Source organism: Chiloscyllium punctatum, chromosome 32, assembly GCF_047496795.1.
Source record: "Chiloscyllium punctatum isolate Juve2018m chromosome 32, sChiPun1.3, whole genome shotgun sequence".
NCBI lineage: Eukaryota > Metazoa > Chordata > Chondrichthyes > Orectolobiformes > Hemiscylliidae > Chiloscyllium > Chiloscyllium punctatum.
The window spans coordinates 63,652,219-63,678,149 of NC_092770.1; the positions used below are offsets into that span (position 1 = coordinate 63,652,219).

At 42.5% G+C, this 25,931-nt stretch overlaps 1 protein-coding gene and 1 non-coding gene across 2 annotated transcripts; both read left to right on the plus strand.

Annotated features, from left to right (window-relative positions):
* The first annotated feature begins 821 nt into the window (after positions 1-821).
* Positions 822-25,931, plus strand: sinhcaf (SIN3-HDAC complex associated factor). The gene is made up of 7 exons (XM_072552511.1): positions 822-952; positions 6,259-6,376; positions 14,061-14,218; positions 14,348-14,447; positions 14,918-15,044; positions 17,841-17,991; positions 22,952-25,931. The coding sequence occupies exons 3-7, from the start codon at positions 14,091-14,093 to the stop codon at positions 23,112-23,114; spliced, it is 669 nt and encodes a 222-aa protein (XP_072408612.1). The 5' UTR covers positions 822-952; positions 6,259-6,376; positions 14,061-14,090; the 3' UTR covers positions 23,115-25,931.
* On the plus strand, positions 11,560-11,748 carry LOC140458316 (U2 spliceosomal RNA). Its single transcript, XR_011953474.1, has one exon. It is a non-coding gene; the product is annotated as a U2 spliceosomal RNA (small nuclear RNA).

Sequence of the window (25,931 nt, forward strand, 5' to 3'; positions counted from 1 at the left end):
ATTTATCCCTGAAATCCACATCACAAAAGCAGATTAGCTGGTCATTATCACATGACTGTTTATAGGCGCTTGCTGTGTGTGAGAAACTGTCGGCTGTGATTACAATGTTAAAAAACAGTGTAAACAAAGCGCTGCCAATCTGCACCACTGCCTGCTCGGAGTTTTGGGGATGAATATTATTACTCTCGTTAATTCCTTTAAAGTTAAAAATCACACACCTCCTACAGCAGTCGAAGTAACGGATAAAACAAAACCTTTGTAATTTGTCGCCAAAAAACTCGTAATGAATGTTCAAACGGTGGTGACTTCCCCTCCACTTAGTTTTCAGATTACATTCTGCCTTAGGGTACTAACACACGCATGGGTGGCTGAAGCAGTGGACCAGTCATTGCTGGCAGTTGCATGCGACAGATGGACTTGAGCTGCCCTCTCCTCGCCTTCAGTCTCTCCAGCCAGGACATGGAGGGACAGGTATAGTGGGAATCCCTCTAACTCTACCTGAATAAAGTGACAGGACCTAATCCATGTTTCTGCCTTTGCTCTGGGCTCTCAAGGGGAGTTGCTCCCAGCGTTTTGCTGCGTGACTCACTCCCTCACTCAAACTTGTGCAGACTCACTAAACGGAGACCGAGAGCGGAGTTTAAAGCACAAACACGCCCTCTTCCTCTTTCCATGTACAGTCCAAACATCCTGTGACGTGTGCAAGGAAAGGGGCGGAGGGAGCGCATTTCCCGCGTTCCTCTCTTCCCTAATTTGGTGTTGAGACTGACATCATCGCCCTGATGCAAATGAATTTGATTCAAGAAGATTTCAAAAGTCCCAGTGCGCCTGCGCAGGACGTAACTCACAGGCAGCACCGCCCCTTAAAGCGAAAAAAAAGCAAAGCAGTGGAGCTTTATCTACATCAACAACGAGGTTGTAAAAAAGAAAGTGAAGTTCACGCTGCGTGCTGGTGAGTGCATTTTAATGTAACACGTTTGTAAGTAAATGTGATCAGCAATCTCTTGTCTGACGCTACACTGTTCCATTACTAACATGACTGTATTTTGTAAGACACAGTTGTAAACTTTTTTTTTCCCTTTCTCGCTGATCTTGTGGAACCTCCCGTTCGCAACAATGAGCAGGGAATGGAACGTGGGCGCTCGCCGCGTTCGAATTTAGAACCTTGCCCGGATGGATCAGTTGCTACATGCGACCGCGGGATTCCAAACGTTCTGACATTCTCCTGGAACTTCCTCGGCCCCTCCGCGAGAAAACACAAAACTTTTTATTTTGTCCATTTCAACTCAATATTCGTAACTTAAAAGAGGATCACCCCCCCCCCCTCCTTCCTTCCTGTCCTCAACCATTTCTTTTCAACCTTTCCCCAGTCTGCAGCGTGCCCGCACACACACACACACACAGACACACAAACCACTGTGGGTGATCGCCTCTGCGACACGAGTTACTTAAATAATCCGTTGCACGTCTTTTAATTTTAACTTGGGCGTGTTGATTTTTTTTCCCTCTCCCTCTTGATTCAACGGCTTTTTCATCGCTCGTCCTCAGAACTTTGTGAAATGATTTCTGTGTTTGTGGATTTGATTTTATACATCCTGTGCTGATGGCGTCATGCATGTGAACTCTTCGTTTCAAGCAACTCCGCAGGCCGTTTTTCCTTCTATTCGTTTAATGACTTTTGTTTTGAGCCGGGTAAGGGAGACTGATTGAACAGAGTTAGGAGGATCTGGTGGTGACGGCGGTTGATCAGCGGACGGAGAGGGGACGAGATGCAGTTTGCTGAGGTCTTTTTGTGTGTGTATGGGGGAAGATTGTCTCCCAGTGTTAGGGAGGTGATGCAGCACGTAGGCAGCAACACGCTAGAGTCTGAAAACAAAGAGCAGCGTGGATCGCTCACCCAGTCTATCACACATCTCTCCACTCAGAAATTCGTCTTCCACTTCATTTTTTGCACCGGTCTGTGTGTTATTTTCAAAACATGTCACACACCCCACCTCCCCCCCCACCCGCTCAGAAATAGTTAGCAACCTGAGACACTTATTACTTAACGCTGCGATCGGCGCATCTTATCATTTGGGATAGACTTCCAGTGGTAGGAACTGGGTGGAGGGTTGGACCTGTCTCCTTTCTCCCCTTGGTCCGGTGGTTCGTGGCTCGCAGATTTCCGGTGTTGTGATAAATGACCTTTTTTTTTGAAAGGAAAGAGAAAGTGTCGGGTTTCGGGCGGGTTTCTTTCTTTGAGAGAGATTGCAGCGTGCCCAGAAAGGCAGCGGAAGCAAGACGATTCTGCAGGATTAAAACACAAACACACACACACCAAACAACAAGCAGCGTGCGACCCCACCTCCCAGACACGTCTGAGACAGCGATTGCGATATTGCACTGTTGTGATGCTTCAGTGTCGGATTTTTAAATATACACACACACACACATATATATATATATATATATGCATAAGTATACATGCAGAGGCTTCAGAAGTGAGGACGATACTTATGTAGTATTAAGTTGTAAGTGTAATCTGCTGGGCAGTTTTAACCAATCCATTTCCTTTATAGCTTCTGAAAGACAGCAGCCAAAATGGTCAGGTAGGCACGGTCAGGTCGGATTTATGTCCAGCAGTTGCTCTCCCACTCTCTCTCTCTCTCAAACCGTGAGATTAGACCTTCTGAGCAGTGCTTGATGGTTCGAATGGATAAACACACCAAAGGGGCCATCGACCGAAACATGAACTTCCGCCCTCCCTAAGACAATTTGATGAATTTTCCGAGGTGTTTTTTTTTCCCCTAGCTACCTTTTTTTTGTTTTGTTTCGGTAGCTGAGTATCTGACGCCCCTTAGCGCATCCCGCATCTTAGGAGGGACCCGGGAGACTGAGAAGGTCCCTACATGCTTTCCAAAATGATGAATGATTTCGAAATCGCAGGCAAGGTTCGATCCAGACCTGAGGTAGTTAACAAAAGAACCACAGGGGCGGTGAGGAATGGATTCAGGCAGCGAGTTATGGACTCCAAAACACAGAATGGAAGCAGGTTCATCACCACTAACTTTTAAAAGGAAATTGGATAAGCACGTAGAGAAAAACAATCAGAGTTTTGGGGCATGTAGAACAAATTTTGGAAACGTTGACGTAACCTGAAAATTTGTTCTTTTGCTCTCTATAATTGTCCATCGACATTGACTCTGGTCCACTGATGCCCAGACCTTCAACGTTTCACAATGTCCTGCTCAATTCCCTCCTGGCCCTCACCTTTCCCAACCTCTGTGACTAGATAGTACTGTTAGATCCCTGCACTGACTGCAATTCTGGCCTTCGTTGTACACCCACATCTCTTGCACTTCATTGAAGGCTGAGCCATCAGTTGGCTGTGTAGCTTTCATTTGAACACATTGCTTCAAAACAACCACTTTTACCAAGCTCTGATTATCAACCTGCTCAAAACTTTCTCGTTAGCACATGAGACTTTCCTGTACTATTTAAATGCAGCTGCTTGTTACCGTGTAAACATATGAATTTGAGTGAAGGGATGTAGTCAAATTTTTAAAAATCTCCACCATGTCCCCCCTCAGGACATATCACAAAGTACAAATGTTATATTTTGGGATGTGGACACTTGATAGTTGAGACACGGATAACATGAGGATAACATGCGGTTACACAGCACTGTATTGTATTTGCTCTGTTACTGTTTGCGTTGAGTTAAGGTGGCTTTGTTTCTTTGAGCTCTCAATGACTCAGAATTCCCACCCTTTGTATCTGGGTCTGTTGTAGGCTGACTGATGGAGATTGATCTGTGTGATTAATCAATAATTCCCATTGTTGGTGTACCTGCAGCTATCAAAGTGGTAGAAGTTAAACTGGATTAATCTGGTCGTTTTATGTCTATTCTTACCAATAATAAGGAAAAGGAACCTATTGCTGAAGTTGTCATCCAGCGACTATGTTCACATTCACCAGCTGGGTAAGGCTGTCAGCACAGGAACATGGAGTTATATAGCACGGAAACAGACGGTTTGGTCTAACTTGTCCATGCTGACCAGATATCCTAAACTGATCTTGTCCCATTTGCCAGCACTTGGCCCATATCCCTCTAAATCCTTCCTATTCATGTATCCATCCAGATGCATTTTAATTGTTGAAATTGTATCCTCCTCCACCGTTTCCTCTGGCAGCTCATTCCATACACACACCACCCTCTACATGAAAAAGTTCCCTCTCAGGCCCTGTTTAAGTCTTTCCCCTCTCACCTTAAACCTATGCCCCCTCTAGTTTTGGACTTACCCCATCCTAGGGAAAAGACCCATGACTCTCATGATTTTATAAACATCTATAAGGTTCTGATGCCTCCGACACTCCAGGGAAAACAGACCCAGCCTATTCAGCCTTTTCCTATCGTTGAATCCCTCCAAACGTGGCAACATCCTTATAAATCTTTTTTGAACTCTTTCAAGTTTCACAATATCTTTCCTGTAGCAGGGAGACCCGAATTGAACTCAGTATTCTAAAAGTGGCTTCACCAATGTGCTGTACAGCTGCAAAATGACATCCAAACTCCTACAATCCCAGAAACTCTTTACAGTGAAGGCAAAGATGCCAATTACCTTCTTCACTTTGAGGAAGGGCTCATGCCCGAAACATTGATTTCTCCTGCTCCTTGGATGCTGCCTGACCTGCTGCGCTTTTCCAGCAACACATTTTCAGCTCTGATCTCCAGCATCTGCAGTCCTCACTTTCTCCACCTTCTTCACTACCCCATCTATCTGTGACATCGCTTTCAAGGAACTATAAGGCACTTCAAAGGAACTGCATCCCTCGGTCTCTTTGTTTGGCAACAACCCATTAACTGTATAAGTCTTGCCCTGGTTTGCCTTACCAAAATGCAACAGCTCATATTTATCTAAATTAAATTTCATTTACTACTCCTCAGCCCATTGGCCCATCTGATTAAGGTCCCGTTACCATCTTCACTGCCCACTACACCACCAATTTTGGTGTCATCTGCAAACCTACTAACCATTGCTCCTATTTTACATCCAAATCATTAATATAAGTGATGAAAAGCGGCAATCCTTGCGGCATGTCGCTGGTCACAGGCCTCCAGTCCAAAAAACAACCCCATCCCTCCTATTTTTAATTGGCTAGCTTCCTTTGGATTCCATGTGATCTAACCTTGCTGACCAGTCTGCCATGAGAAACCTTGTCATATGCCTCGCTGAAGTCCACATAGACAACGTCCACTGCTCTTCCTTCATCAATCTTCATTGTCACCTCTTCAAAAAAACTCAAATCAGTGAGAGATGATAATCAGTCCTTGCCTTTCCAAATACATGTTAATTCTATCCCTCGCAACTTACCCATCACTGACATGCCTGTGTTGGACTCTGTCTGCCATATAGACTTTCTGTGCTTCTGACCTGTTTCCACTTGAACGTCATATTGAATGAATCCTTTTCCCTCGTGTGCCTCAACCCTGTGCTTAAATGTATCACTGCTATTTTATTCCACAAGGCAAGTGGCAGTAAGTTGCACATTCTTGGTGCTCTCTGTCGTTTTAAAAAAAACTTCCCAAATACTTCTATTTATGTTCCCTTCAGCCAGATCACTTATTAGGCAGGGAAACAGTTTTCCCACCTTAAGTACCATCATAATTTTTAAGACCCTGCTCAGACCAACTCCAGAGGACAGAGTCTGAGCCTGCTCAATCTCTCCTGCAGTTTCTTCAGTGTTTCCAAATCTTTACATTAGTGTAAAGACTAGAGCTGCTTGCATGTAGATCCCTTGTCCAAGAATGGGAGTCTTAAAGTTTTAAGTAATCAATTCAAAAATTTGTCAGAGGTCTTGCTATAAAACCAGTCGCAGGTCAAATCTCTGGCAGACCAGGTATTTGAGGTAGCGGCATGGTGGCTCAATGGTTAGCATGGCTGCCTCACAGCACCAGGGTCCCAGGATCGAGTCCAGCCTCGGGTGACTGTGTGGCGTTTGCACATTCTCCCTGTGTCTGCTTGGGTTTCCTCCGGGTGCTTCGGTTTCCTCCCACAATCCAAAGATGTGCAGGTCAGGTTTAATTGGCCATTCTAAATTGCCTGTAGTGTTAGGTGCATTGGTCAGAGGGAAATGGGTCTGGGTGGGTTACTCTTCAGAGGGTCGGTGTGGACTGGTTGTTCTGAAGGACCTGTTTCCACACTGTAGGGAATCTAATCATAAAAGAAAACGCGTGAAACTTAAAATCATTTTCCGATTTATTTTCCTCTGTTTCAGTTTTCTTGGATCTTGGAGCCTTGATTTAAGATACATCCGTCACTCAGGAAATAACTTAAGCAAAACCGCTCTTGATAATCCTTCAGGACTGTAGCAAACAAGCGAAACAATTTGGGAAGTAAGTATATTGTAGTAAGTCAAACTGACATCCCACATGAAGCTTGAGCTTAGGACTGCAAGTAGATTGCGGGTTATTGTTTGAAAATACCTCCTTTTTAATACAGTCGGGACTATCTGCTCATAAGACAGGAGAGAACCTAGAAGCGTGGTTCTGGATTAAGAAGAGAGAAAGAGTTGCATCTTTAGAGTTGTAATCACAGTCTTGGAAAACAGTTTTGTCTATTGCAGCCTCGATAAACCATAACCACTACAGAAAAATCAGAAGGGGGGAATTAACCTTTGCAGGTTATGGTATATTTAAGAAAATTAAGAGGGGGTGAAAGGGAAAGCGAAGCAAATACATTTATTACAGACAGCATGTTAACAGTGGAGGGCAAAAAAAAACAAACCGGAGAAATAAACCTAAAACATTGAATTATAATCAAGGGGTTGATTTCAATTAAACAGGAGGTGATGAGTAAAGGGGACGACGGACTGGACTTCACATGGGTTCAATCCTAACTTAGCATGTAGGAAGCTCAAAAAAGGAGGACATGGAATTAGATTTAGTAATGAGGAAAGATTCAGTGCTGATGAAAAAAGTAAAGGCAGGGGAACGTTTCTGCAATAGTGACCATAATATTACACTGTTTAACCTAATCATTAAGGTGGTGATAAGCAAGACAAAAACTAGGATAAAACATTGGAGAAAAGTTGATTTTAAAGCCCTGAGAATAGAACTTGTTAGGGCAATAACATGGGCAACAATACTAGAACATATCGGTATAGAACGGCAATGGAAAACAGGAGTGTGTTCGGGAGAGTCTGGGAAGAATATATATCAAGTGAGAATATGATGAGGTTCAAAAACAATTAAAATGGCAAAGAGGAACCACAAAATCCAATGATCAAGGAACATAAAATAGTAAAATAATTTGCAGGTACATGAATAAAGAAAGGAAAGTTAGGGTGAGAATGAGGCTACTGAGGCATGTACAGAGGATATTCACAACATCAGTTGTAAAATGCCAAAAATGTTAAACGTTTTGCTTGGAATTTTCCAGGAGCCCGATAATTTGGAAGATGTGACTTAAAAGTTATATAATTGCATTTAAAATAGGAAGACAAATGTGTAAAGCAATCTCAAAAGAAGATAAAACCTCTAGTCTAGACAGACTGCATCTTTTAAATGGATCTAGAAAGACACAGCAGAGGAATTATTGCATATGCTTACTAATCGATTCGAAAAAGATGCAGTGGGCTGGTGGAGAGCAAGTCTTGTAACTGTATCTAAGAAGTTGTTCCAAAAACTATGGACCATCAATGGCAGGAGTGGTGATGAAATCCCTACTAAAGGAGAAATTGGAAGATGTCTAGAAACCCAAAGCATAGTAATGACGAGTTAGCATAGATTTCTAAAGATAAAATCTTGCATGTGCAGCGTCATTGAATTTGAAGTGGTATCGGTGGATCAACAGAGGTAATGCAGTGGATGTAGTTTACTGGGATTTCCTGAAGGCCTTCAGTATAAGCCTCAGAATATACAGAGGAATAAGTTCAAAAAATGCAAAGCAGACTGGTAACTATTTAGGTGGAAAGCAAAAAGCAGAGAGAATGAGGAAAGGATTGCTGTCAGAATTGGCAGAAAGTGAGTAGTGGCGTGTCAAAAGGATCAGAGCTGGTATCACGCTTGCTCACAATTTCCATGAAGAAATTAAATTTGTGGGGCAAAATTTCTAAACTTGCTGATAACAGCAAATTGCATGGGTTAGTTAATACAGCAGTATGGGAAACCGCAACAAATTACAAGAAGATTTAAAATAAACACACTGAATGGGCGTTCATTTGAAATGAATTTCAGAACAAATAAAGGTGAGAGATTTCATTTCTGTAAGAAAAATACAGAGATCACAAGAATGTTCCCTGTAACTTCTGTTCATTGTGCCTGGCTATTTGCTATGCTGTGTGGTCCCTTTCAATGAATACGTGGCTGCAAATCATATTTATGTATCTTAAGGGAGTGTTGCTTGGAAGGGCGCCTGTTTGTTGTCCCTTTAACCCATTCTGAATGTAGCATGGCTTAGATGTTGGGTCACAATATGATGAGCAAATAATAATTTGTAATGAAGTAAAGGAGCACCAGAACCCGGGAGAACAAACACAAATCACTGGCAGCAGTGATGCAGGTTAACAAGACTTGCTCTTTAAAAAAAAGATCAAACTCGTGGGTCTATCCCACGAGAAATAGGCATGTAAAAGGGTGGAAAACTGTAACTGCTATAAAAACATATGTCAGTTATCCATCTGATGCGCTGGCTATGGTGGTAAACAATGGTTGACTGTCTCTTCTAAATGCCCAACTTATTAAAACACGTGTCAGTGGCAGGCTGTGGGAATGCAGCCTGGGTAGCCTCCAGTACTGTCTAGTGAAGGAAAGGATTGAAATCACTGACTGAGAATAAAATGCAATGAACCGAATAATGTAGCAGCCCTGTTAAGTAAAGAGTTAAAAATCACACAACACCAGGTTATAGTCCAACAGGTTTATTTGAAAGCACTAGCTTTCAGAGCACTTGTGCATCACCATGACTACCTGATGAAGGTTCAGTGCTCCGAAAGCTAGTGCTTCCAAATAAACCTGTTGGACTATGAACTGGTGGTGTGATTTTTTTAACTTTGTACACCCCAGTCCAACACCGGCACCTCCAAATCCTGATAAGTAAATATATCACCCATCTTTCTTGCTAATATTGTTAAAGCAGTTTTATGATTTACTCATGGATAACTTCCGAAAGAAAAGTTGAATTGAAAAGGATGACATTCTTCGATTGTTTCCCCTGGCAGCAGAGTCCAGAACTAAACAGGCATGGCCTGATTATAACTGTGTAAATGAATGGGTTTTGGGTTTGTTAACATCAGTTCCATTTGGGACTACACTGGAGTAGTGTACACAACTCCATCTCTGTAGCTGAGCAAAGATCAAATTGTCGGCAACAATGGATTGCTGGATTAAGTCCTGGGATAGAAGCATTGTTTAACAAAAGCAGGTTGAGTAGAATGGTCTATACTGGCAGGAATGTGGAAACATGAGAGTTGATTTATTTGAAACTGAAAATTCTGAAAGGGCAGGAGAGGGTAGATGCTGAGAGAATGCTTCCCCTGGCTGGAGGGTCCAGATACCCAGTTTCATGATAAGGTGTTGGTAGATGGAATTGAAATGTGGAGAGATTGCTTTAGTCACAGACTTGTGCATGTTTGAAATTCTTTATCCAGATGCACTGATCTGCTTCTGCCCCTAGATGGAGCCTGATCAATTAAAACATCAGGTGTATGTAATTTATTTTTAATTTACGTTTGTCATACTTATATATTTTTAAATGAGTTTTATCTAACGGATTATTTGACTTAAAAATTTAGGCATTTAGGAATGCATACCATATAAAAATGATGAGATTTTGAAGTTACTTTGTACTGAAAAATGTTCGAAAATATCTTGCTGTTCAATGCTTCTTCTATGTTTTATTTATTTTATGTTGCAAGTTATTTCAGCTAGGAATACACAGTGCTGCGTATGGACAGTACAATATTTCAATCTAGACATTTATTTCAACCCTCGAGCAAGAAATGTCTGAGGGAACCTAATTTCAACTTTAACATTGATTTCTATAGTAGACAGTTATGATTCACTTCACATCATTTCACTTAAAGTTATGATTTTCAGGGATGTGACTATGACTTTAAGTGAGGACGTACCATTTTAAAGATAAAAAAGTCTGGAAATTTTCTGGAGGTCAGACAGCATTGGCGAAGAGAGAAACAGAGTAGATAGTTCAGATCGATGACCTTTCATCGGACTCTGCTGCTATTGGATGAACTTAAATGAACTAACTTTTCACCAAAAGAAGACCCACTGTATATCATTCACACTTTGTGACTTTGACAAGCACAGCGACGTTGGACAAAAGCAAAACACTGTGGATGCTGGAGATCCGAAATAAAAAACAGAAAATGCCAGAGAAACTCGGCAGGTCTGACAGCATCTGTGGAGAAAGAAACCTACAAGTCCGATTTGACTTCAGAGTAGATCATTTGGCCTAATAAGTCTGCTGCACCATTCAATACCATTGTGATTGGTTGTGGTCTCAGCTCCACTTTTTCTGACTGTACCCCATAAACCTCCCTTGTCTATCTGTCACACTCAGTCTTGAAGAAATTTAAATAACCAGCCTCCACTGCTTTCAGGGGAAGAGATTTCCACATTAATGATCCTTTGAGAGAAAATAATTCACCTTATCTCATCTCTGTATGAAAAGGAGACTTTTTGTTCTTAAACTATGTCCTCTGATTGTAGATTCACCCACAAAAGGAAAAGTCCTCTAGAAAGCCACCTTTTCCAATCAAAGTGCGTGTTCATGAATCATATCTGAGATTGGCTTATGGCCTATTAAGTTCAGTGGAGTTACATTACCTTAGCATGTTCTTTTGAATGGGGACACGTATAATTCCAAATTATGCATTGTGTTAAAACTTAGCACTTTGCGATGTCCAGCCCGAGGAGTACTAATTGAATATGACGGTGTGCGCAAAATTAATATACTACAGATGCTGTAAGTCTGGAATAGGAAGAAAACTTGCTGGAAGTGTTCCTCGGGTCAGACATTTCTTTACTGTTCTCTGGATGCAGCCCTCATTGGTAAAGCCAATCCTTCCTGCCCATTCCTAAATTGTCTGAAGGTCAGTGTGAGCTGTTTAGTTTAACTGTGTGGTGAAGTTCAGCTTTAAGAGAGGAAGTAGAGAGATTGTGCAGTAAAATCAGCCTTGAAGCAGTTGGAATGTGGTAGAAGTCCAACTGATTCATTAATGTCTATTGTGTGACTCAAGACCACAGCAGTGTGGTTGGCTCATCAGTGATGTGCCTGGCAAATCTCACAATTGCATCAAACAACATTGACGGAGAATTCCTCCTGAGACATTCAATGTTACGAATGCTATCCATTTAAAGGTCACCCCAGAACTGATTGAGAGCAGACAGTGCTCACTGAGTGTTATGTTTGAGGGCTCATGTGGTGCAGCGGTAGTGTCTCAATGTTAGAGCCTGGGGTTGCAGGTTCAAGTCCTACTTGGTCCAGAGGTATTTAATAACATATCTGAACAGGTTGATTTGAAAAATTATCAAGAGTTGTGATCTTCATGAAAATAAGAATGAAAAGCCTTTTGGCCAGGTCAAGTATAGTATCTGTTCTGATCAGTTTACTATCTGACATGTCCCTTGACTAGTGGGAAATATATTAAATTATTTTTTTTATTTCATCAACTTGATGGTGGGGCTATTTTAAAAAAAAAGAGGACTCTATTTTGGGTGTTTCAGTGGCACAGTAGTAGTGTCCCTTCCTCTGATATATAAGGGCACAGTTCAAGTTCTAACAACTTCAGAGGTATGTCATGACATTTCTGGACATGTTGATTAAAAATTAAATCGAAGCTGGATTTTTATTATATCGTAACTGTATTTTGGGGTGATTTTTAGGTTCACCAGTGGGTAAGGGTTTCTGCATAGGGAAAAGTGGAAACTGGTGTTTGTGCTAAAATATAGATTTGCAGTAAAGCTCTTGTAAATCTCTTGGAAGTGTTTAGCTGTCCACCTATGGATATCACTCTGTTAAACAGCTAGGCACGGGCAGTTAATCCTGGTCATGGCCAGTGATCTCTGAGGGATCATTGCCCAATTCAGAATGTCATCCCATTAGCTCCACTGGGTAAAATGGTGCTCTATCCCAGCAATACACAGGAGCCTTAGCAGGGAAGGAGTTTAGTGGCAGCCGAGTGGTATTATCATTAGATAGTTAATCCAGAGACCCAGGTAATATTCGGGGGACCAGGGTTCAAATCCCACCATGACAGATGATACTGAATTCCATATTGTACAGAATACTGAATTTTAATGCAATAAAAATCTGGAATTAAGAGTCCATTATTGGAAAAAACCCATCTGGTTTACTAAGGAATCTGCCATCCTTACCTTGTCTAGCCTACAAGCACAGGGGCTCAGTGGTTAGCACTGCTGCGTCACTGCACCAGGGCCCCAGGTTCAATTCCACCCTCGGGCGACTGTCCGTGTGGAGTTTGCACATTCTCCCCGTGTCTGCGTGGATTTCCTCTGGATGCACCGGTTTTCCTCCCACAGTTCGAATGGATTGCCCAAGCTAAATTGCCATTATGTGCAGGATAGGTGCGTTAGTCATGAGAAACGTGGGGTTACAGGGATAGGATATGCTGGGTTGGATGCTCTTCAGTGTGGACTTGATGGGCCAAATGACCTGTTTTCACACTGTAGAGATTCTATGCTACGTGACTCCAGAACTGGGGCAGCACGGTGGCGCAGTGGTTAGCACTGCTGCCTCACAGTGCCAGAGACCCAGGTTCAATTCCCGCCTCAGGCAACTGTCTGTGTGGAGTTTGCACATTCTCCCCGTGTCTGCGTGGGTTTCCTCCCACAATCTAAAGATGTGCAGGTCAGGTGAATTGGCCATTCCAAATTACCTGTAATGTTAGGTGAAGAGTGGGTTGCTGTTCGGAGGGTCAGTGTGGACTTGTTGGGCCGAAGGGTCTGTTTGTACACTGTAAGTAAACTAATCTTTAAAAAAACCACAGGGAAGTGACTGATGCTTAACAATCCTCTGGGCAATTATGAATGGACATTATTTGCTGGTTTAGCCAGTGATGTTCACATCCCATGAATAAAATAAAACCATGCTTTCTACTGCCACCTTTTTAAAGGTTAAATGACAAGCATTCTAAATAATCTGGTAGGAAATTTATTCATTTAGCAGTAAAGCTGTTTCGGTAAAAAAGAAATGAGGAAAACAAGATTCTGCATCATATGCACTTCCTTGCACCTCAGAAATATGGACAATAATTAAAGACCCGAGGAAGAAATGAAAGGCTTTTGAAGTAATGTGTGCGACAACGACTGTTGCAGTGCACAGACCGTAAGACCAATGAAGTGGGACTTTGAAATTGCAAAAGTAAAAAGAACCCTCACAATTGACAAAATTTGCCAGGAAAAAAAAGTGTTTAGATCTAATTTCCTCTGGAGGACAGGCAGCAGGAAGGGGAGTTGACCAAGGAACACTTGAATGACAGAGGTCAGTGGATGTGAGAGGATGGTTTAAGGCAGACGAGTGTAACATATCATGACAGCAGGTGTCCTGGCTGGAGTAACTGGTCCCACTGTCCAAACTAAGATACCCTTCTGATCCAGAGAAGGCTATTCACCTCCTCCAGTCTGTTCCATTCAATTGGATTTACATTTTGACGCAACTTTACATGCTGCCCTGTCATGTTTATCAATGCTCTTACTGAAGGAAAATAAAATTGACCTTGGTTGATGTTCTAGGTGTCTCATTTCATATCTACCGCAGTCAATACTAGGGTGAAATCAGGGCAACTGAAGTGAATTCAAGTCCATTTTCAGATCTTTAATTCAGCAAAACTTTGCAAGCGAGAAGGGGATGGGGCAGTGTTTAACAAACCTGTGGGTTTGTCCTGCAGGTCTGTGGCAGAGTATTGAGCTTCCTAATTTTAAATGTGCGCTTTATCTGGCACTGAAATAAATTGGCGGTTCAGCTGAAACATGCTTTAGTTCCTGGCACTGGTCGCGGTTCTATGTTTCACCCATAAACAGCTCGACTCTTGCTTTTTAGGGCGTGTATTGTTTTTGAGTCGACCGGAAGATGTTTGGCTTCCACAAGCCTAAAATGTATCGGAGTCTGGATGGCTGTTGCATCTGCCGGGCCAAGTCGTCGAGTTCGCGTTTCACTGACAGCAAACGCTATGAGAAAGACTTCCAGAGCTGCTTTGGGTAAGGAGGGGGCAGAGAGCATACCTGATTTTCTTTGTGTACAAAGAGAGATTTAAACAATGAAGGAAGCACGTAACCTTTTCACAGAAGGACCCATTCCCAGTCAGATTTGCTCGTGTTCTCTTGCAGGTTAAATGAAGCCCGTTCAGGTGAAATCTGCAATGCCTGTGTGCTGTTGGTGAAACGGTGGAAGAAGCTCCCTGTTGGTTCCAAGAAAAACTGGAATCATGTAAGTAGAGTAACAGGGACAGAGTGTCTCCGCTGTGTTATATTCTGAGTGTCCACCTGTTTTTAATGAGGTGTGTGTGTGTGTGTGTACGTACTGTCAGACATCCAAAACCTGCTGATGAATTAATGTCCTTTTTTGGCATTCAAAAATAATAGTGACCTATTTGAACAATGTAAGCAGTGGAGGCCTTAGGAGAAAGAGAGATCATTTGTAATAAGCAGTATTGAATCAAGTGCAGGCTGTAATTACAGTTTTCACATCATTTCCACCAAGAATCTACTCGGGAGTAGTGAGAAGATGTGAAATAACGACATTCAGGAATGAACTTGTCCAATATTTCATACTGTCGCAAAGGTGCAACGTCCAATTTGCTTTACTGTCAGTTTAAATGGTTTCCGGGTATTGGGGGCGAGTATTTCCCAACCGTATCGGTGGCTGTAACTATGTACATGGATTACTGTGTCCCACAGGTGGTTGACGTTCGAGCAGGACCAAGTTTGAAGACAGCATTGAAGCCCAAAAAGGCAAAATCTCTCAGCGGGAGCAGAATCAAAGCCAGTCAAATAGGCAAGATTCAAAAAGAGCTCAAACGGCAGAGTAAGTACATCTTATGATACTTTTGTTTGGTTCTCAGGCGCAATCAGTCAGCGTCTCCGACTGACAATGCAGTTTGTAGATAGCCTGGTACAACATATATCAACTTGCCTGTGATCTCAATACCTTCGTCTGCATCTGTCTGATGATAAAAGTATCTCAGCCCACTGCCTGTTTTACTCAACTGATGTCCTTGATCCAGTCATCTTTAGCTGCTTCATCAATGGTCTTCCCCCATCATCCTAACAACAGGAGTGGGATGTTGACTGATGATTTTGCAGTCTTCTTCACAGACTTGGCGGCTGACCCACCGAAGTCAGGTCATCACTTCTCAACTGATGCTTCACCAAGTCCCCTGACATTAATATCCCTGGTGGGGTTGGGACTGGGGATGGTTTGCCACCATTGGCCAGAAGATTAATTAGTTTTGGTTACAGTGTGGATGGGGAGACAGCGTAGGTATTCCATGATTCTAATTCACCTCCTGTCCACTTTATGCTTCTTCACTATTTACAGGACTGGAGATGGATATGTGATAGAATCTACCACATGTTGGATGGGTGCATTTGAATACACAATGCAAGAGAGAGTAGCTTACTTGTCCCAATCACTGGACTCAGTTTCTAGCTTTGAAGCACTGTAACTGCAGTATGTTTGATGCACTTCAGCATCTCACCAACTTTATTTCCACAGCAACCTCTGTCCCTGAAAAGGACAACAGCCATGTGGATGGGGTACCATCACCTTCCCTCCAAATCAGGCATCATCTTGGCCACATCCTGCCTGGTCATTCAATCCTTGGGCATAATAAAAGTACTTTGGCCACCAAACGGCAGGGGTTAAAGGGAAAGATCCCTTCTGTGGCCCTCTTAATATGGACAATAACACAAGACAGCAGCAAAAGACTTAAACAGCATAGGAAGAGCCATTAGCAGTTGTCATCAGTTTTAAATCGAACTAGGATTCAATGTCCAAATCTCAGCAATTATAGAAATGAAATATATGGCTGGTGTGTAGGGGAGGGGACAGTGTTGTTGTTTATCAAAAGTCACCGTTGTCTACGCCAGTGTGATAATGGTTGGTTAGTTCCATGTTATAACATTCTGATACGGTGTGTACACCGACATCCTCGTCAAATAAATCCACCAATAGCTACATCCCTAAAACAATCTAGGGACAAATATTGTGTTATTATTACAGTTATTGTTAAGGTTTCTGTCCAATGTGCACACTGAAGGTAGTGCCCCCATTGAATGTGATGTACATTTTTGTTCACTGTGGGATAATGTAACTTGTGAAAAGTGCAAGGCAAGATTACCTTTTGACCTTGCTGGCTGAAACGCATACTGGGGAGAAAAATATCTTTAAATTGAGTTGGTGGATGCACGTCATCAATATTGAATAGCCCCTTACAGAAATATGTGCAATGAGAGATAAGTTGTGTTGAGTCTTAGAGCAGGGGTGCATTGCATTGTTTTATCTAGAATACCAGTGGGGTTGACAAGGTTTGACAAATGGAGTGCCTAGGGATCAATATTCAGACCTCAAGTACTCACAATCTCTATCAATGACTTGGACAATGGAACCAAATGTATGGTGGCTAAATTGACTGATGACACGAGCTGATTAAGTTGTGAAGAGGACATGAGAAATCTGCAAAGGGACATAGATAAGTGGGTGGACCTTTTAAATTTGGCAGATGGATAATATAAGTAGCTATGAACCTGTCCACTTTGGCAGGAAGGATGGTCTAAATGGTGAGGGCTGTCAGTTACATGCAAGGCTGGAATTCCTAGGAATATTCTCCTTCAAACAGAGAATATTATTGCAAGATTTATTAGAAGCGCTCAACATTGAGGGGTTTTGATGGAGTAAGTAAGGAGAAACTGTTGCTACTCCGGGGAATGGATTTAAAGCAATTAACAATTGAAGCAGAGGAAAGATGAGAATATATTTTTATATAGCAAGTTGTTGTGACTTGAAATGCACTGTCTGAATGGATGGAAGAACGTTATCCATTACCTTTCAAAGGATGAATTGGATATGTATTTGAAAAGAAAATATTTACTCAGCTATTGGGAAAGAACAGGGGAATGGGGCTAATTGGACAGATATCCTATTACAAGAGCTGGCGTGGTTTGTTGCACTATGATTCTAGGAAACAGTTTCGCTGCAGTTCATTTGTACCAGTGCACTGAATACAAGGAATGAGGAACAACACAGTACCAGATCCTAAAGGCTATCTGGATTTGAGTGAAGATTCTGTTCTCGTGTAACCCAATCTTTTGTGTGTTAGTTGTAATAGCTGCCTGCAGAATTAAAAGCAGAAAGTGCTGGAAATACTCAGCAGGTCTGACAGTGTCTGTGGGTAGAAGTACAGAGATGACAGAATTTTCAAATTGATGATCTGCTTCAGCATTTTCTTTCTTGATGTCTAATCTGCAGCTCCTGCAGGATTTTGCTCCTGTGTATTTGAAGAGAAGATTTTTTTTTCTCAAAATTGAGGGGAGGGGAGAGGCAGAATTAAAAGCAAACCGGGTGAAGTGGGTGTGAAACGCTCTGGCCAGTGCGAGGTTTTTCCTCAGTGAGGGTATGAAGGGTGATGGAACCATGCAGGATAAGTGGAGTTAGGTCACAGACCACATCCCATTTAACTAGCTTGCAGAATAATTCCTATATCCCTACAGATTTGATTATGAGTAAGTGGGACAGATTGGAATGTGGTGCCACTTCTATGTTAAATTATGCTCACAATGATCTTTTTGACCTTTGATCTAATTTTCTTTTGTTTAACTACAGACTCTGATGCGCACAGTACAACGTCCAGTATGTCTCCTGCACAATCGCCCTGCTACAGTAATCACTCGGACGAAGGCTCTGATGCAGAGATGGCTTCCGGGTCAAATAGGGTGCCTGTCTTCTCCTTCCTAGACCTCACTTACTGGAAAAGGTAGTGTGCACGTTTTGTCCATTTTCCACGCTGCGTCCATCAGACGGCAAAGCAGAATTGTATTGAGCAGATAAACTGAGAGCATTTGAGTGTTAGCAGTGGCCAGAACACTGAAGATTTCCCTGCTGTTTTAAATATTGTCATTGGATCTTTTCTTATATCTACATATGATGGTAGGCTAGGCCTCAGTTTAAAAGCTCACCTGAAAACAGACACTTACAAAAATGTGTCCTTGAACATGAATTGCAATAAGTGAGGATGTTGGTAAAAGTGGGTAATTAAGAAGAGAAATAGAATAGTGTTTATGAGAAGGGTATGGCATGTAAAAGTAAGGAGGTTTTGTTACAGTTGTTCAGGGCATTGATGCAACCACTGTGTATTTACATTTCAAGCCATATTTAAAGATGAATGTAAATACATTGAAAGTAGTTCAGAGAAGATTTACTTGACTAATATCGGGGCTGGGTTGGCTGTCTTATGAGGAAACGTTGAGCAGATTCAGCTTGTATCCACATTAGGAGTTTAAAAGTAAGGAGTGATTCAGATTGAAATATGAGATCCTCAGATTTTGACAGGGTCAATCTGGAAAGGATGTAATCTTTTGTTGGGCAAGCTACAGCCAGGGACTAGAAGGAGTGAGCCATTTCAGACTGGGATGAGAATTTATTTTTCCTCACAAGATTGTGAGCTTATAGAATTCGCTTCCTCAATAAATGCATTAGAGGCAGAATCTGTGATCTCTTTTAAAACTGAGGAAAGCTCCTGATCAGGAAAAAGTGGGAATCTGGAGTAATCGGCCATAACCATGGCAAATAGCAGAGCAAGTTGGAGGGGCTACTCCTGATCCTAATTTGCATGTACATTTTTGGAGTGCAGGTTCATAGCTCCTTGAAAGTGGAGTCGCAGGTAGATAGGATTGTGAAGAATGCATTTTGTATGCTTTCCTTTATTGGTCAGAGTATTGAGTACAGGAGTTGGGAGGTCATGTTGTGGATGTACAGGACATTGGTTAGACCACTGTTGGAATATAGCGTGCAATTCTGGTCTCCTTCCTATCGGAAAGATGTTGTGCAACTTGAAAGGGTTCAGAAAAGATTTACAAGGATTTTGCCAGGGTTGGAGGATCTGAGCTATAGGGAGAGGTTGAGCAGGCTGGGGCTGTTTTCCCTGGAGCGCGGAGGCTGAGGGGTGACCTTATAGAGGTTTACAAAATTATGAGGGGCATGAATAGGATAAATAGACAAAGTCTTTTCCCTGGGGTTGGGGAGTCCAGAACTAGAGGGCATAGGTTTAGGGTGAGAGGGGAAAGATATAAAAGAGACCTAAGGGGCAACGTTTTCACGCAAAGGGTGGCACGTGTATGGAATGAGCTGCCAGAAGGTGTGTAGAGGCTGATACAATTGCAACATTTTAAGAGGCATTTGGATGGGTATATGAATAGGAAGGGTTTGGAGGGATATGGGCTGGGTACTGGCAGGTGGGACTAGATTGGGTTGGGATATCTGGTCAGCATGGACGGTTTGGACCGAAGGGTCTGTTTCCATGCTGTACATCTCTATGACTCTATAAGTCTGTTCTTCTTACTCTGCAACGGTCTTATCCTGAGACAATATCTCCACATTGTAGACTGTTTGACTAGAGCAGTGTAGCTTCTCAGTGTCTACCCCGGCAAGCCCTTGAAGAATTTTTTTTATATTTCAATGCAATCATCTCTCAGTCCTTGAAACTCAAGAAGGGAGACCTTTCTACTCAATACTACCCTCATCGGATAACATCCCAGGAATGACATTTACTGCCCACCATCTAAGATAAGTGCATCCATTCCTCAGGTACAGAGTCTAAAACTGTACATTGTACTCCAGCCATAGTCTCTGCAATGCCTAGTGAAATTGTTGCAGTTTGTCCATAATGTTGCAGTGCAGTCTCTTATAGTAAAGCCTTTTGCTCTCCCAATTGCTCGCTGCACCTACATGCTAACTCCTATTGTCAGCCATCTTGGCCACACAAAGCGACTGAATGTAGAGTCATAGAGATGTACAGCATGGAAACAGACTCTTCAACCCAGCCCGTCCATGCCGACTAGATATCCCAACCCAATCCAGTCAATGTGAGTCATTCACATCAATTGAGGACAGTTGAGGCCACAGCACTGATCATTACAACACCACCGCTAATAACATGCCATCCAGAAATGTATTGATTTATTCTCGATCTGCTTTATATTTTTTAATAATTCATTCATTGATAGTAATGTATTAACCTTTTAACCTCTGTGCAAAAACACTTTCTTGCCATGTTTTGATAATCTAATATGCTAAGTCTACTGGTTTATCTATCCTGCTAGTTAAATACTCCTAAAACCAACCCAGTAAATTTGTCAAACATGATTTCATTTTCCTAAAGTATTATTGAGTAACTACATTATCGTTTTCTAAGTGTAACTGCCATTTCCCTCACAATGCAATCTATCATTTACCTGACATCAGGCGAAGTCTCCTGTTGTTCCCTGTTTTCTATCCCTTTCCCATCCTCAGGGTTCTGTCCAGCACAAAGCCAAATTTTGAAAGAGCACAGCCAGTGTATCCACAATCTGCAGTCACTTCTTTTCAAATCCCAGGGAGTAGGTCACCAGTTTCACAGGATGTGTTGGCTTTTAGTTCCATTAACCTCTCCAGTACTTTTTTCTTTACTAATATTCAATGCTTTAACTTCCTTTCCATGATAAGGCACCTTGATTACACAGTGTTTCTGTTATTTTGTTTTTAATGGCTTTAATTGTCAAATGCAGAAACAAAATATTTAACAGCTCTGCCATTTCCTTATTCCTCGTCATACCTCCTGGTTCCGCCTTTACTTTTATCAATATTTGCCATTGCATATTGATCCTTATATCTGTTAATATAACGTTTCAACCTACCTTAGCTAATTCAGCTCTCATACCGATGTAATTGACTTTGTTTAAATATAAGGACCCAGTTTTGTACCCCGTTGCAGCACACTCAAACTTCAAATGAAATATCATATAATGATCACTGTTCCTCAGGGATTCTCAGATGAGATCTCTAGTTAGATTTGAGAGAATTATCATGATTGGACTTCTATCTTAAACTGCTGAAGTCCTGGATGAACTGAAATCGCTTGCAATTAAATATTGAAAGGATAAAGATCATTGCTAACACCTTTGACACAGACTCTATTAACTCATTATCAATTTAATTCCCTTCCTCAGCCACTGAACAGATGATTCACAGCTTCAGCATGCAATTTGACCTATGGATTCTGATTTCTCCATCACCAAACCTTCCTACGTCCACTTCTGTAACATTCCTATCTCCTCACTGCTCTCCCATATTCTAATCTACGTTAATTTGAGTTCATCCAAAATTCTCTCTGTATCAGAACTCAAACTAATTCCCATTTGCTCATCACTTTCCATATTCGCTGGCAAGACCAGTCTTCATTGTCCATCATCTCTAGTTGCCCAAAGGCAGTTAAGAGTCAACCACATGGTCTGGAGTTACATATAGACCAGACCAGGTAAGGAAGGAAGATTTCCTTCCCTCGAGGGCATTTATGCACCTGTTGGGTTTTTACAATGTTCAATAGTGGTTATAGGATTGTCGTTAAGCCAACTTTTTATTCCAGATCTTTTTAAATCGAATTCAGATTTCACCAATTGTCATCTTGGGATTTGAACCCACATCTCCAGAGCATTTAACAGAGGTTCCAGATCACAAGTTCATTGACATTATCATTCACCATGGACGACCAAATTTCTCATCCTCCTGTTCAAAGTTTTCAAGAGCTGGCCCCTCCATGTTGATTCTTGACCTTCTGAGAACTCTTCATTTCTCCAAATTGGGCCCTTCATCATGACTTCCTTTCCCACACTGTTGGTGCCTATATTTGCAACCAGCTAGGACCTGAACTCTGGAATTCCCTTTCTAGAGCTCTCCAGTTTCCCTCCTTTCAAAATGCTTCATGCACCCTTCTTCGAGCCAAGTCTTTGGTCTCTGTGTACTCGCAGTGTTTATTTTTCTCCTTTGACGACATTCCTCTGAAGGGACTTGAGATGTTGTTCGGTGTTAAAGTGTTCTTGAGAAGAATTTCCCAATGTAAAGTTTGTTAGAAATCTCTCTTCTTGAACCTGAGAGAATGAGTGTGTTTTGTAGGGAAGTTGGAAGTATGGAGGCACAGCTCATGGGACATAGAGTCAGAGTCATACAGCACAGAAACAGACCCTTTGGTCCCTCTTGTCTATGCCAACCAAGTTTCCAAACTAAGCTAGGCCTACTTGCCTGCATTTGGCCCATATTCCTTTAAACCGTTGCTATTCATGGACCTGTCTAAACGTTGTAACTGTACCTGCATGCACCACTTCTTTTGGCAGTTCATTCCACATAAGAACCACCCTGTACCTTAAAAAAATTGCCCCTCAGGTCCCTTTTAAATCTTTCTTTTCTCACCTTAAAAATGTGCCCTCTGGTTTTGAACTCCCCTACTCACAGGCAAAGACCTTTGCTATTCACCTTACCTATTCACCTCCTGATTTTATAAACCTTTTATAAGGTCACCCTTCAGCCTCTAGTGAGAAAAGCCCCAGCCTCTTCCTATAACTCAAACTGTCCATTCCCGGCAACATCCTGGTAAATCTTTCCTGAGCTCTTTCCAAATTAATAACATCCTTCATATAGCACGGTGACCAGAACTGTACACAGTACTCCAAAAGTGGCCTCACCAATATCCTGTGCAAACGCAGCATGATATCCCATCTCTTGAAGAAAGTTTTCATGACTTTTCCAGTCAGACAGTGTTTTGGCCAGCTGCACACACATTATTGGTGACCTCGGTTGCAGTTTTCATCTTGCATCTTCACATCGTGAGCTTGGGGTAGGCTTGACAGACCAGCTTGTTCTTTGCCTTCTTTCTAAAACCTTTCCCCCTTCTTGTTGTTCTACAGGCAGAAGGTGTGCTGCGGAATCATCTACAAAGGTCGGTTTGGGGAGGTGTTAATCGACCCTCAGCTCTTCAAGCCCTGCTGTGCTAATAAAAAGCGAGTGGTCCAAGCCCCAGAGGTACAGGTGGCTCAGTCTCCATCCACCCCCAAGGATGATGAATGGTGAACTGGCTCATTCAGAGAGAGAGAGAGAGAGAGAGAGAGAGGGGGGAGAGGTAGACTGAGTGGGGCAAAACACATTGAAAAGAATGTGTTGCCTGAGGGATGGAACTGAACAGAGGGGGGTAGGAACATGCCCAAAAGGCGCAAACTGCGATTATTTTGCAAATGAACTGACCTTCCCAAAAGACTGACAATTTGCATTTTTATTGTTCCCCAGGGTCAGTTGGTTTGACTTGTAAATAAGAACAGACTGTAAATGTTGTAATATTTCACGAGCTGCACGCATATTAAGTGGAGTGGAGCGCAGCAGTAAAGCGCTTTTATTTAGGGTTTATCTCATGCGGTTATCGGTGGACTTCTCTTTGCCCATGCAGTGAGTAAAATTGGGAAGAGTTTAGTGAGGGTTGTAATATAAGATGTGACTAGCTCCTTTGTGTTTAGAGCGAATTGGCTGTGTTGACTGTCTGTCTGTCTGTCTGTGAGCTGGCTGGCCTCCCCTTTTGTGTTCTGTCCCAGTGTGAGCTATGCCCACTGAGATACACTGGCAAAGCAAGGGCCCAGGACATGATCCATTGTATCCCTGTTGAGTTGTGGCCGTGACTGTTAGCTTCCAATTATCCCTTCGGGCAGAACAGGAAAGAATAGGGTCAGAGGATGATGCGGGGTCCTAGTTGTAACATTCCCCAGCCCCTTCCCAGTCCACAGAGCTTGCCTACCCCTTGTGGGTGAAGCTGGGTAGTTTAATAGGGTGTGGAGAAGTCAATGGGGCTCAGTTATCAGAGTGGCAAACATTGTACAAACAGATGAGCAACATTTTGAAAACTTAGTCTAGCACTTTCTCAAGTGATAGAATGCCGCAGAGCAGAACCAGAAAAAAAACACTTGTGGTTCGTTCAGAGTATGTCAAGTGGCCAACCCATGTCAACTATAGAGGATGGACTGTCTCTTGTTGCCCGTTTTGGTGTATGCCATTAAGAAGGTTTCACCTTGCTGCAGCCTGGCAGGCAGATCACCCAGCGATTTCAAAGGTTCATGGGTTAGACCCACTTCCCACAATATTGCCATCCCCTTCCTCTTGGTATTGGAAGATGAATCCTTGGCCACAATGGCAAATCTGGGAAGGGGTGGAGTGACGCAAATATGCCTCCATCTTTCCTTGCCTGCTATTGAAACAGGTCTTGTTTGCTCTGGTTTATCTGTTGAGCACTGAGACAGCTTCCAAAAATGCAAAAGCAGTAACATATCTATTGCCGCCATATTAAGTCTTCCACTTTGCTTTAAAGGCGAGCATTGGTCATTTGTTACGATTAGCTATTGTTCTAGTGTAGTCGGCAAATGTTTTACCTCCACTTCCCTTCCCTCACTGCTGTTTGGCTTTGTCTGAAGGGACAGTGCCATTGTAACCAGTCTTATCATCACTTGGTTAATCCTCTTGTGTGGGAGCAGGCAGGACAGTGAGTGCAGGAGTAGCTTGGTCTTCTGCAGTACACAACCAGTCACCCAGCAGGTTGGCTTTGGATCGCAGTCGTGGGAGGATCATTCTTTTCTTGATAACTGGACCATGGGCTCAACCTTGGCAGAAGGACCACTGAAGTTAGAGCTGGCAAGTGGGAGAAAACCTCACCTGAAGGACATTCCAATTCTCCCCCCTCGCCAACACCACTCCAAGTTCAGCTCCAGATGTCCAAATTGACCAGACGAAGCCCTGCCCTCCAATGGAAGTGTCTCCTTTCTAACCCGGCGCTGAACAAACAGCGTTGTCAGCTTGTTTGGTTCTGTCTAATGCAGCAAATGTAAGCTAACACTAAGAAAGCAAGTGCCCTGTTATAGACGGCTCAATACTAACCCATGAACCTTTGAAATCACTGGGTGATCTGCCTGCCAGGCTGCAGCAAGGTGATACCTTCTTAATGGCATACACCAAAACGGGCAACAAGAGACAGTCCATCCTCCCAAACACAAAGCTACCAGATGTAATGCAAATGATAGTCAACGACAACTAATTTTGTGGAAAGGGTTGGTCCGGGGAAGTGGGGGAAGGTGCAATTAGTGATTGGATTACCCTTACTAAAAGAACTAGAATAGGTACAGTGAGCTGAACGACCACCTCCTGGGCAACATGACCTTCAGACCTTCAACTTCTCTGCAATTTGTGCAGTGGGGAACAAGCACCCAAGCTCATTCGGCCACCAGTTGTCAAGGCAGCAGTAATTATAACAGACAGCTTTCAGGGAGTTGAAAATGTACAGAAATTTATCTTACGCCATCCAAACTGTGCCGCTCTGAGGAGTGGGTGGGGAAGGTGAGAAGGAGACTCCACCTCAGCATCTGCCTTTTCTGTTTGCATGTTTCCCACTCTGCGTCCTTTCAGTAGACTTGTCGGGGTTTGATCTCTGTTCCCTGCGGTTCCTGTCGAGGTGGGGTTTGCTATTGATCTGCCTGCATACATCCAGTGTGTTGGGAAAGGGATGCATGAGATCACAATGGCCACTTCACCCCCATCCCTTGTGTTCAGGTGAATCTCAGTCCCTGCTTGTACAGTTTGTGACTGAATGTCAGCTTGAAATCTGGTTTGCAATTCACTCCCCCTGTCATTCTATTTATTATTATTTATTTTTCTTCCTTGCAACAAAGACAAAACACCACTGTCTCCTTTCACTTCTTGAACTAGTTTAGTGCAGCAAGATGTATTTTAGTGATGCACTTTGTAATGTATTAGAGATCTATGGAGCCAGTTTTGTACTTTTTTTATACTGTTGATATTCTTCTACTCAAAATTTTTTTATTAGTCTTGAAATAAAGTAGACTGCTTTATAAAGAA

Coding starts and splice junctions, on each gene's coding strand:
- sinhcaf (XM_072552511.1), top strand. CDS start 14,091: ATGTTTGGCTTCCACAAGCCTAAAATGTATCGGAGTCTGGATGGCTGT. Junction 14,219..14,347: donor GACTTCCAGAGCTGCTTTGG/GTAAGGAGGGGG, acceptor GTTCTCTTGCAG/GTTAAATGAAGCCCGTTCAG. Junction 17,992..22,951: donor GACCTCACTTACTGGAAAAG/GTAGTGTGCACG, acceptor GTTGTTCTACAG/GCAGAAGGTGTGCTGCGGAA.